The 13360-nt window shown below is 46.2% G+C and overlaps 1 protein-coding gene and 1 pseudogene across 1 annotated transcript; both read left to right on the forward strand.

Moving 5' to 3' along the window:
* Positions 1–810: 810 nt before the first annotated feature.
* Positions 811–3799, forward strand: LOC136454280 (uncharacterized). The gene is made up of 2 exons (XM_066454752.1): positions 811–949; positions 3045–3799. The coding sequence occupies exons 1-2, from the start codon at positions 811–813 to the stop codon at positions 3797–3799; spliced, it is 894 nt and encodes a 297-aa protein (XP_066310849.1).
* Positions 3800–9777: 5978 nt separating this feature from the next.
* LOC136451585 (probable LRR receptor-like serine/threonine-protein kinase At3g47570) lies at positions 9778–13132 on the forward strand (annotated as a pseudogene).
* Positions 13133–13360: the final 228 nt, after the last annotated feature.

A 13360-nucleotide genomic window follows, 5' to 3' on the forward strand; every position in this document is an offset into this window, starting at 1 on the left:
TGATGGAATGTTCTCTATTGGTTCTCTTGGAGGACTAGCCGACACTGTGTGTACCTATAGGCTCCTGGGACATGTCGTGTGGAGTTTCATTGCTAGGAGTACTCGGTGTCCTCTCGCGATGATGTCCACCAGAAGCGAGCAATGTGCCCCTTTCACGGGGGGGGGGGGGGGGGGGGGGGCGTCCCCAAAGAGTGAGTAGTAGGTCAAGGCATTTGGGAACTTTGGTCCGCTGCGCAGCCGATTGGCTATTTTCCTGCACGTGTGCCATGGTTCCACAAGTTAGGACGAATACGATGGGACCATCTCTAGTACTTGGTAGTCAGTGGGTTAGAAAGAAAATAGGTGGAAGGAAGTACCCCGTTGCCACCCTCAAAAAACGAGGGGTCAACTGCGATGCCTCCTGTGGTCGGGTCACGGCCTAGGCCAGTGTGGGTTTGAAGGTCGCGCCAAGCGAAATATGACCACTTCAGATCATTCAACTTGTTCTGCAGCTGTTTCTTGTCATAACCCAGCTTCGTTTTGTTTTCGAATGCTGGATACAGATTTAACCACCTGACGGTTGTGAGGCCTCGTTGGTTCTAGTGCAAGAGGTTTTTCTGTTCTATGACTAATTCCAAAAAGGTCCTCAAGGTGGCTTCATCCCAGTTATCACGGTCAGTGGACATCTATTGCCATTTGCAAAATGTATGGCATGATGAATGCAGCATACAAGAAAATTTGCAGCACTTGTAAGAGTAACAAACAGGGGAGTTACGGCGTAAGAGATGGGGACTTGCCTTGCTAGAAGTCTTCGCGCGTTTTGAACGGTGGATGCAGTGCCTGCCTTCAGGAGAGGAGCAGGACGAAGCGGACGACGCTGCCAGTGTGGCGGATCCGGCGAAAAGGCTGGTGAATCCGGCGGACTGCGAGGCGGATCTGTTGGCGGCGGGCGGGCTCACCTGCAATAGGAGTACGTGGGGATCAGATCCAGTCGGGGGTGGGGGTGGGGCAGGGGGGTGTGGACGACGACGATGTCGGATCCGGAAGGCGGGTACGATGGCTGCGTTAGAACAGGTGGGGAGGGAGGGAAGGTGAACTCGGATCTGGGGGTAACTGCTTGGTGTCGGACGAGCGTCGATGTCGGCAGGTTGAAGGGGGGGATGCGGCGCCCTAGTTCGACAAACTTGATGCTTTCGACGGCGCCAGGGCAGGAACGGAGAAGCGGAGCTCACGCGCGCGGCGACCCGCGCGGCGGAAACCCTAGGCGTGGGGGCGCGGGGGACGGAGTGAGGGAGGGAGGAGAACGCGCCCGGTCGGAGTGAGTGAGTGAGGGACTGAGGGGCGCGGTGACCCAGGTTGGCTTTATAGCCGTTCGGCTGGGCTTGGGCCGCCGAACGGCTGGGCTGATCAGCTCAGCCAGCCAATTTAGCCCAGCCGAACGGGCTCTGGATCTCCGTTGTAGGAAAATGTACTGATGTATCTGTATGAACAGATGCAACCCCAAAACATCATCATGCATGTAACCGGATTCCACAATAAATGTGGTCGCGGTGTTACTAGATCAAGAAGGAAGAACAAAAAAAAAAGCTAGGAAGTTAGTACTCGTTCGTCGGTAATTGAAATTTTGTACGCGACACAAAGCCGGACAACATTTGACACGCAACTAATTCTGCACGCAATGTGCATGTGTGCTCGATCAGTAAAACTGCTGCCAGTACTCGGTGGGTACAGAGACACAGAGAGCTAGCCGGCATGGCATGCAAATGCAATGCCTGTTTGTCCTACGGCGGGTATTTTACGCACGGGGTCTCTGTGTCGCATTGCGTTGCTGGTTGTTGCAGTGGAAACAAAATGAAATGCATGCAAGGCCATCAGAGGATTCCCGGGCGGCGCAAGCAGAGCATGAGCCGCGTCGTTACTTGGACAGGCAAGGAAGATCGATCTCGTACGTAGCCGCACACATGGCGCCGTACCTTTTTCTTTTTTGCCTTTGCCGGAGATGGATGGGTGCGTACAGGCCACTACCACCGCGGAGAACGTGCAAATATACCTTGGCCAACCACCAGTCTTGCAAGGGACGCTCATCTCAGCTCAGCGGGCTGGTGCTGGCGGTTGAGTACGTAAAAGCGGCCGCAACAGGATCTACAGTATCTGTCAGCCTTCCTTGTTAACTAATTTTCCTGTGAGAGGCAATTATACTACTCCTAGTTACGGTAAGTATTTTAAGTAATACTGCAAGAGTAAAATGCATCATAGGCCCTTGAACTTGTCTTAGAGTGCCACTTAGGTCCATAAACTCTCAAATCGTACTTCTGGCACCCTAATGTTGTTTAAGTATGCCACTTAGGTCCGTAACTCATCGGAACAAGGTTTTGGCCGACGTGGCGTGGACAGCGTGGCGCTGACTATGTCCAAGCGCACGTGTGCCGCGCGTGAGCCTAGTTTGGGGCGTGCAAATAAGCAGAGAGGCCACCCAGTTCTTTTCATATCCTCTTCCCAGTACTTCACCTCTTCGAGTCCGCCGTCACGGACACACGAACCCACGGGGAGCACGTGGGGCGGCCGCTAGTGGAGGCAATCGCCGGCGAGTTAGGAGGCCAACACGGCGGAGGAGTGACGCCGAAGTCCGGTGGTGTGCGGATTCCCACAGTGGTCGCGGTGAATCTGCACGATGGTGGTGGTGTTGCGGCCGAAAGGGCAAGGCCGACCTGTATATGGTGAGTGAATCCCCTTGAGCTCATTTCGTGATAATCTTGGTCTTCGCATTGAATGTAGTTAGATGGTGTTGTGAATCGGAATGGCAAATGTTTACCATCTTTTATGATTTTGGTTCGTCTAGGGTTTGGGATTGAACTGTTATTTCTCCCAATAATGTTAGATGGCTTGGTTTGTATTAATCTTCCCTAATTTGTTAGCAATCTTTCCAGTTTTAGGAGCTGATAGTGGTGAGTTCATAGTTGAGATGCATCATGGAGGTTTTTTTACTGGAACATGAGTTAATCGGGCCTATGTTGGTGGGCAAGTTCACTGCTTTGATCATTGTGATTATGATCTGGCTAATGAAGATGATGATATATTCATGGATAATGTTGATGACCAAGTGGTTGATCAAGGAGTTGCCAAGGGAAAGAAGGTATCCAAGGGAAAGAGAGCTCAAGTTGTGGTGGGCAGAGGTGATGAGGATTTCTCAACTGATGATGAAGAGTTAATGGTTCTAAACTCTGATGCTGAAAACAATGTCACATTCAATTTCAAGTCATTCAAGCATGAAGACTTGGTCAATCCAGTGTTCAAAGTAGGAATTATCTTTGAGTCTGCAGAGTTGCTAAGGAAGGCTATTACAGAATATAGTATGAAGCACAGGGTGGATATTAAGATGCCAAGGAATGAGAAGAAGAGGCTGCGAGCCATATGTGAGAAAGGATGTCCTTGGAATTTGTATGCTTCAGATGATAGGAGGGTTCATGGAATGATGATAAAAACTTTTTGTGGTGAGTACAACTGCCACAAGAAGTGTGTATTAAAGAGGTGCACATCCAATTGGCTTGCTGATAAGTACTTGGAATCTTTCAGAGCTGATAAGAAGACGACACTAGAGAATTTTGCTAGAATAGTGCAAAAAGAGTGGAATCTGACACCAGCTAGGACAAAGCTTGCGAGAGCTAGAAGAATAGCAATGAAAAGGGTAATGGGTGATGAAGCAGAGCAATATAAGCTATTGTGGGACTATGCTCAAGAGCTAAGAAGGACCAATCCTGCCAACCACAAGACCACTGCCACTTACAACTGCAACAAAGCTGGGGAGGTCAACAACATATAAGAGAAGTGCCAAGCAGGGTGACAAGTTCAAAGGTCAGTAGAAGAAGGGAGGAGACCCTAAGAAGAAGAAGACCTGATGTCCAAAGTCTACAGACCAGCAGTAGAAGATGACTAAGTCCTTTCGTGCTTTTGTGTAGTCCTTCTGTGCTTTTGTTCAGCACCAGCATAAGGCTTTAGATTGTGTTGTACAATCTTTTGTAAAGCTTATCATGGCCCCAGAACAATTAATGTTTGCGATGGTGGCAATAGTATTTTGTTTAGATCATCACATGAATCACTGACCAAAACAGTGTATGTGCACATGGATGCTATTATTGCTATCAGGTGAACTATGAAATAGATGGAAAATTGAGATAAAATGATGGTTTCCACTGCTTCTAATGTTCACATTACACAATGAGTACTCTTACACAGTTGTGACTGAGTTTATTTGCACAACTGAACAACCACAACTAACACAAGTGTTAACACTATACACACAGAGAGAACACATATCACATTCAGCAAACGAACTACGTCTTGGTCCTTCCCTTGATTTCCTTAAGCTTTGTTGGCCACTGCATTGTCTATCAGGCCAGCATAGGGACGCAGGTTTGATTCTCCTTCGGACTGGGCTTCACATGTGCCATTGTCGCCTTCCTTTAGCATCTTTAAGATGTGCTTGATGTAGTCTGCTTCCCAGTAGAAAAATAGACACCCTCTGCCAAGATAACCAAATCCAACTCAATTGCAACAAGAACACAACAATCCAAGTGCCAAAGATTTGAATCATCAAACCCTAACTCACCTTATGGTCTGGGCAACAGTAGAATACCTTCCCTGCACTCCATGGCTGCGTGGAAACGCACCTCATCACCATTCGACTGCCGCATTCGGTGCACAGGATGAGGGGAAGGCCGCCCGCACGCCTATTGGAGCACGACGTGCTCCCTAGTGGCGCCATAGAGTAGATCGACAAGGCGGCGGCGACAGCGGCTTGGAGAGTGAGTTCGGGCAGAGAGACAGAGACAGAGAAGAGAGGAGGGGAAATGGAGAATATGAAAAGAACTGGGTGGCATCTCTGCTTATTTGCACGTCCCAAACCAGGCTCACGCGTGGCTCACGTGCGCTTGGACACAGTCAGCGCCCCGCTGTCCACGCCACGTCGGCCAAAACATTGTTCCGATGAGTTATAGACTTAAGTGGCATACTTAAATAACATTAGAATGCCAGAAGCGCGATTTGAGAGTTTTGTGAACCTAAGTGGTACCCTAAAACAAGTTCAAAGACCTACGATACATTTAACTCATCCTGCAATATGCCACGCGGCTGTCTTTACTAACGCCGGGACGATATGATCCGACAGGTTCAGTTACGGCGAACTACTAGTACTCCAGTGCCAGGCCAGGCACACCGCACAGCAGCGGCAGGGGAAGGGAGATTTGTTGCGGTCTGTCGAGAATGTTTGCTTGGTTTGGGGACGGACAGCAGCCGAAGCCTGGACGACGACACCACACCGCAGACACAGAGGCACACAGATGACAGACCACACACCATCGGAGTCGAAGCAGAGTATGCAGGCCAGCAACCCAGTCGTTTGGCTTATAAGTTGTATTTTTTCGACCAATGAATAATATTTTTTTCTTATAATAAATTAGCCATGTGTACTCTCAGCCATGGCTTATCAAAACGAATAGGGCATGTGTTCACGTCCCCTGGTACACATGTATGCACGCCCTGTCATGTTTTTACTGCCTGCACGCGGCAGCTTGCAGCAGCAGAGCCGTGTGATGCCGTGTGTCACTGTAATAGTGTGCGTCGTCCGACGTCCGGGCTGGGCACCTGTTTGACTTGGGAGCCGTGGCATTGATCGCCTCCTAATCTTACGGTGAAACTAAACCGTGGTGTTTGTATCACTGGTCTAAGCATTAGTTCTACTGGACTGTTTGATCTATAGGCTAAACTTTAGTCCTCTAATCTATAATAACTAATTTACCCCCATTTAACTATCCATGCACAACCATACATGTGAGCGGCAAGGGGTATGGGGCGTCCAGCGCCCGTCCCGAGAGAGTTTAGCCCAGTTTATGGCCTCTTTAGGAGCAAAAGTTTTTAGCCATTTACTCACTTTTAGCCTCCCTATTTGATCCCCATAGCAAAAAAAAAAAGAAAAGAAAAGAGGAGGCTGAAAGTGCAGGACTAAAGTTTTACCATGGATCCAACATAGGACCTAAATTAATTCCTTACCCCTGCCCTTTGCCCCTTGCCACCAGAATGCAGACATACTCCTACGATACTCGTAGGAGGTTACTAGGACACTTTTGTTAAGCAAGGTATGACGGTATGTAGGTGAAAAAAAAAGGTACGGTTGTTACACACACAGTGTTGTTGTTGTTTCCTCCTATTTTTCTTTGCAATCTTCTGCTCACCAACTCCTAGTGAAGGAATGAATCTTTGGTGTGGACCCGGCAGCCTGATCCGCTATCAGCCGATCGCCATTTCTGTTATACTAGTACATGCAAGATTGTTTCGACCTTTGCACTTGCACGTTACAAAAATCTTTAAAATGCTGATTCTGAATTTCTTTTCAACAGGGACCAACTGCCCGTCTGCCCCTACCAAAAAAATGAAGAGGAAAATCATACGCTTTCCTTCTCTTACAGAAAATAAGTATGGTTGAGTCAGCACATATAGATTTTCTTCCTCCCTTTTCTTTAAAGAAGAATGCCTTCAATTCGTACCCGCGTGATACTTCTTCCAACAGGCTTTAATTTTTTTGGTAGACACTTCAGTTGATGCTAAGGGCACCCACAATAACAAAGTCAATTTACTCTCTATAGTGATATCCATGTAGGATATAAACAAGATTGTAGATCACTTGTCCAACAATCTATCTATAACTCTCATTTCTTAAATTAGTGTAGGACCCACAAGTAAATTTTTTAATACTCCACTACCACTGGAACATCTAGGCCCCTAATACGGTTTTGGCGAATAATGGCGACACAATTATTGTGACTAACATGTGTTTTGCAGGGGAATTATAAGTTAGGTCACAATAATGATTGAGTAATGGGCAATCAAAGGTTTCATGACCCTACTGATGGACTTTGTTTCGGTTTTCAAAGGGATCGACAGGGTTAAGGACGGACTAGTTCTAAGTGTCATTTGGCGGAGTGCCGAAGAATCAACCCGTAGAGAGCACTTGGTCCTTGCGCGAATCAAGGGAGAGCTACATCCTTGCATGGGTACTTCAATGAGGATTAGTGGGGATTGCTGGTTCTCCGATACCTTAGAAAAACATCGTCGTATTTCTAACCCTATCTTTACTTTGAGCATTTACATTTGTTCAATTACTTACATGTTTTTACGTTCCTAGAATTGCCATGTTAGCTTCGGGTTAGAACTAGGTTGCAAAACTTTATGCGTAGGCTAGAAACACATTAGGCACAAGTAGTGAAATGGACCAAGTGCTAGATTTTAATTTCGTGAGAATTTTAGATTAGCTCAATTCAGCCCCATGGATATCTTGATCCTTTCGATCACCATCTCTCCAATTGTGAGATGGCTAGACAAATTATGGGACCCATTCGTCATCAAATTGGAGTGTAAATTTTGGTGAAATGTATCCACTGTGCCTCCTGCATACCTACCATGGATAGTTGCCATATGTCCAGTCTTCTGATCCAACAACGTGCGGCAAAGGCGGAAAAGCAGCGGCATGGGTGGCCAAGGGTCATGCGCCGACCGAAGCATGCGGAGCTTGAGAGGAACTCTCCTAGGCGCGCCATTGGATCGTGAGACTGGACACATAACAACTATCTATAGCATGAGTAGGTCGGTATGTTCCTAAGGACTCTTTTGGTCCATCAAAGGCGCGTACATACACACTCTAAAAGAAGTCAAAGTCTTTCGGTCGTGGCTAGTGGTGCACGTAATCAGTGTTGCGTGCAATTATATTATTGAGATTATTTAGGCCAGCGTCATGATCACGGTGATTAGCAGCCGTGCAAAAGTGTTTGGTGTGGTGCGGTGGTGCCCTTGATCACCATCAAGCACCAGCAATATGCACCGAATTTTTTTTTCCGCCAAAGTTGCCAGACGTAGCGACATGATATTCTCTCTTCTGCTCCCTCTCTTCTACGTGGACATGTTAAAGAGGGCACTAAGGCTATTCCCAGTGCTAATTTCTTTACACCGTTTTCAAAAGTGAGATATGGACTATTAAATAAAACAAAATCCACAGTGTACAATTCCATTTACAGTTTCGTAGGTGTTATGAAATGAAATGCTCTCGGTAAAGTTTCACTTAGTTTCCAACATGTGGGAATGAAACAAAACAATCCCAGTGGAGTTTCATTCAGCTTCCAATGCATTAATAACAGTGCGCGCTAGGTTTCATCCAGATGAAACTCATCTCCTCTCTTTTTCTTTAGAATTTCGGATGTCATGTCATTTTTTTTTTCTGATGTGTCACCTTATTCAGTGAGACAGAATTTGCATGCAGGTGTCCTAACAGTGGTGACAATGATACGCTCATGCGTCAACAACATGGTTTTCGCATATCGTTCGTTAGTGGGTGTGGGACGTGGTCTGGTCGTGCTCCATTACTAACGATCCGAGGACTAGAGTAATGATGCTTGCACCACAATACTAAAGGAAAGGGAGAAAATCCTCGCAAAGAAGAACAAAAAGAGTAGGTCGGTGAAAATCCTCGCAAAAAAGAACAAAAAGAGTAGGTCGGTATGTTCCTAAGGACTCTTTTGGTCCATCAAAGGCGCGTACATACACACTCTAAAAGAAGTCAAAGTCTTTCGGTCGTGGCTAGTGGTGCGCGTTATCAGTGTTGCGTTCGATTATATTATTGAGATTATTTAGGCCAGCGTCATGATCACGGTGATTAGCAGCCGTGCAAAAGTGTTTGGTGTGGTGTGGTGGTGCCCTTGATCACCATCAAGCACCAGCAATATGCACCAATTTTTTTTTCCGCCAAAGTTGTCAGACGTAGCGACATGATATTCTCTCTTCTGCTCCCTCTCTTCTACGTGGACATGTTAAAGAGGGCACTAAGGCTATTCCCAGTGCTAATTTCTTTACACCGTTTTCAAAAGTGAGATATGTGGACTATTAACAGTCTGTTCGTTTGGCTGTGGCTTGTCGTAAACGATCGTAAATTTTCAGCCGGAACAGTATTTTTCTCTCACACAAACCAGCCAGTACTTCTTCACGAACCAGCAACGATACGAACCAGCTAACCGAACAAGCTGTAAATAAAACAAAATCCACAGTGTACAATTCCATTTACAGTTTCGTAGGTGTTATGAAATGAAATGCTCTCGGTAAAGTTTCACTTAGTTTCCAACATGTGGGAATGACCACTTAGTTTCCAACATGTGGGAATGAAACAAAACAATCCCAGTGGAGTTTCATTCAGCTTCCAATGCATTAATAACAGTGCGCGCTAGGTTTCATCCAGATGAAACTCATCTCCTCTCTTGTTCTTTAGAATTTCGGATCACCATCAAGCTGTGGGCTCATTAGAAAGGCGCAGAGCGCACATTCTTTTGAGTTTTGAGGAGGCGAAAGAAAGAAAGAAGAGAGCAGCTGGGCACTCATTTAGTCGTCTGTCTCTTTCGGTCGGCTTCCACTCATTTACAGCTGCAGCAGGTGCGAGCCAGAGAGCAAAACTCTGTAGAAAAAGCAAAAGAAGCAGCTGCAGCGCTGATAAAAAGAAGAGCCGAGTCAAGTCTTCCTGGTTGTCTCTGGACCCTGGTCTTCAGTCTTCACAGTACAATCAATCAGTCATGGCTATAGTTGTCCCATACAGTGAGAGCAGCTGTGCACCAGCCAGCATTAACCACTGGCTCATCGCCGCCTTCTTGACCGTTCGTTCGCCTCCTGCATGCCCCAACCAAAACGTCTTTATATATTACAGCCGGGATTCGCAGTATAAATAACACCGCCAACTACCATTCTACTTATCAAAACCTAGGAGTCGTTGTTTACACTCACCACGTACCAACTACCAAAGCAGCCGACATGGCGCTGCGCTCGCTGAGCTTGCTACTCCTGCTGCTATCCTCCTCGGTCACCATCTCGGCACTCACCGCCGCCGCAGAAGGCGACGAGGAGGAGGCCTCGGTGCTGACCTTCAAGGCAGCGGCGATCAGCAGCGGTTACAACGACCCGCTTGCTTTGTGGAACCGCAGTACCACCGGTGGGTACTGCAGCTGGGAGGGTGTCAGGTGTCGGGGCACACGCCGCCGAGTGGTGGCGTTGCGCCTCCCGTCCCTTGGGCTCACCGGCGTCCTCTCGCCTGCCGTTGGAAACCTATCATCCTTGAGGATTCTGAACCTAAGCTCCAATGGGTTCAGCGGGAACATCCCCGCGAGCCTTGGTCGTCTGCGCCACCTCCATGCCATCGACTTGAGCCGAAATGCCTTCTCTGGCCCGCTCCCCACCAACTTGAGCTCGTGCACCAGTCTAATGAAGATGGTCATCGGCTTCAACAATCTCAGCGGGAACGTGCCCCCTGGGATTGGTGACAAGCTGAAGCACCTCCAGCTTCTCGACCTACAGTACAACAACCTCACTGGAGCGATCCCGGCGTCGTTGTCCAACCTATCATCAATTCATCATTGAGTATTCTTAGTCTCGCGTTCAACCTACTCGAGGGTACTATCCCGAATAGCATCGGCATCCTTAAGGACCTCTGGTATCTTGCTCTCGCCTCCAACAACCTCTCTGGTGTGCCCCCAACATCCCTTTACAATTTGTCTTCCTTGGAAATGTTGCAGATTTAGTGGAACATGCTCAGTGGTAGCATTCCCACCGATATTGGCAGCAGGTTCCCCAGCATGCGAGTCCTTGCACTTAACAATAACCAGTTCACTGGGACCATCCCTTCTTCACTCTCCAACCTCACGTCGCTCCAACTACTCTACCTCGCGGAGAATATGCTTAGTGGATATGTGCCTCGCACGATTGGGAGACTACGAGCTCTGCAGAAGCTAGGCTTGTACAACAACATGCTACAAGCTAACAATTGGGAGGGGTGGGAATTTATCACTTCTTTGTCAAACTGCAGCCAGCTCCAACAATTAGCTATCTACAACAACGCCGCTTTCACTGGGCACCTACCATACTCACTAGTGAATCTCTCAACATCCCTGCAAAGCCTCTGGTTGGACAACACTGGGATTTGGGGAAGCATCCCCTCCGCGATCGGCAATCTGGTGGGCCTTGAAATCCTTTTTATTTTTGATACTTCTATATCTGGAGAAATTCCAGATAGCATCGGCAAACTAGCAAACTTGACTAAGCTTGGTTTGTTCAATACTAACTTGTCAGGACAAATACCTTCGTCTGTTGGAAACCTCACAAAGTTGGCTATCCTTGATGCACATCATGCAAATCTAGAGGGACCAATTCCACCGAGTATAGGGAAGTCGAAGAGTATAATTGGCCTTGATTTGTCAATGAACCGCCTCTCCGGTTCGATTCCTATGGAGATTTTCAAACCGCCGCTTCTTTCTTTCTTTTACTTAGACTTGTCATACAATTCACTATCAGGACCTCTCCCCTCTCAAGTTGGTAGCTTAGTGAACCTTAACATACTGGTTCTATCAGGGAACCAATTATCTGGCAAGATACCTGAAAGTATTGGGGAGTGCATCGTGCTGCAAGAACTTAGGTTGGATAGTAACTTATTTAACGGAAGCATACCTCAATATCTAAACAAGGGTCTAACTACACTCAACCTGTCAGTGAATAAGTTGTCTGGTACTATTCCAGATGCCATTGGAAGTATCAGTGCCTTGGAGCAATTGTGTTTGGCATACAACAATTTTTCAGGACCAATTCCTGCAGTTCTACAGAACTTGACATCATTGTCAAAGTTGGATCTGTCCTTCAATGATCTACAAGGGGAAGTGCCAGAGGAAGGGATTTTCAGAAATCTGGTTAACCTGTCGATCATCGGAAATAACAAGCTTTGTGGAGGAGTACCCCAGCTTCATTTAGTTCCATGCAAGACAGATTCTGTGAAAAAGAACATAAGAGGGAAATTGAAGTATCTTAAAATAGCACTACCAGCAACCTTTGCACTCTTATTATTAGCTATTGTCATTGCACTCTTGATCTACAGGAAGCAAAGAAGAAAGCAGAAGGGTGCACTCGAACCATCAATGGTTGAGGAACAGTACGAAAGAGTTTCTTATCATGCTTTATCAAACGGAACCAATGGATTCTCAGAAGCCAATTTGCTTGGTAAGGGAAGCTTTGGAACAGTGTATAAATGTGTTTTCCAAGCTGAAGGAACTGTTGTAGCTGTAAAGGTTTTTGACCTTGAACAATCGGGTTCTACTAGAAGTTTTGTAGCTGAATGTGAGGCACTTAGAAGGGTGCGCCACCGCTGCCTCATGAAGATCATCACATGCTGCTCAAGCATCAATGAACAAGGTCAGGATTTCAAGGCATTGGTTTTTGAGTTCATGCCAAATGGTAGCTTGAATCGTTGGCTCCATATAGAATCTGGCATGCCCACTTTGAACAATACTCTTAGCCTCACACAAAGGCTCGATATCGCTGTTGATATCATGGATGCATTGGACTATCTTCATAATCACTGCCAGCCACCAATCATCCACTGTGATCTCAAACCAAGCAACATCCTTCTTGCAGAAGACATGGGTGCCCGAGTTGGAGATTTTGGCATATCTAGAATCATTTCAGAAAGTGAAAGTATGATTCTGCAAAACTCCAATAGCGCAATTGGCATAAGAGGCTCCATTGGCTATGTCGCTCCTGGTAAATTCTATGTTTTTTATTTTTTCTCGATTCCAAATCCATCTATAAATATGGCATGTTAATCAATACTTCCTTTTTCTTTTGCACAATAATAGAGTATGGTGAAGGTTCTTCCATCACAACTTTTGGCGATGTTTATAGCCTTGGCATATTGCTGCTCGAGATTTTCACAGGGAGGAGCCCAACAGATGATATATTTAGAGGTTCAATGGATCTACATAAGTTTTCAGAGGATGCTCTTCCAGATAAAATCTGGGAGATAGCCGATACGACAATGTGGCTGCACAGTGGCACCTATGACAGCAATACAAGAAACATAATTGAGAAATGTTTGGTTCATGTTATTGCTTTTGGGGTATCTTGCTCGAGAAAACAACCTAGAGAGAGGACACTGATACAAGATGCGGTCAATGAGATGCATGCTATCACAGATTCATACCTCAAGTTTGCCAGAACTCTTGTGGTGCAAGATGGAGTAGGAACAATTTTTCTGTAATTTTTAAACAATAGTGAATAAAGTAGAGCTGAAGATGGGCAAGATGTTTGCAGGTGATAATTAAATAAATTAATTGAATGTGTCTATGATGCTTCAATTCTATTATGTTGTCCTTACAAATTTGCATTTCTTAATATCAGATTTAATGCAAATGGATTATTATGTGAAATACAACAATTGGTACATAAATCAAATAATATCAACTTTTTCACCTGTAGTTTGCTCAATGGTATAATTGAACTCTAAAATCAGTTATCTCTGGACATTTTATAGAGTATG

This window comes from Miscanthus floridulus, chromosome 5 (genome assembly GCF_019320115.1).
Source record: "Miscanthus floridulus cultivar M001 chromosome 5, ASM1932011v1, whole genome shotgun sequence".
NCBI classification, from domain to species: Eukaryota; Viridiplantae; Streptophyta; class Magnoliopsida; order Poales; family Poaceae; genus Miscanthus; species Miscanthus floridulus.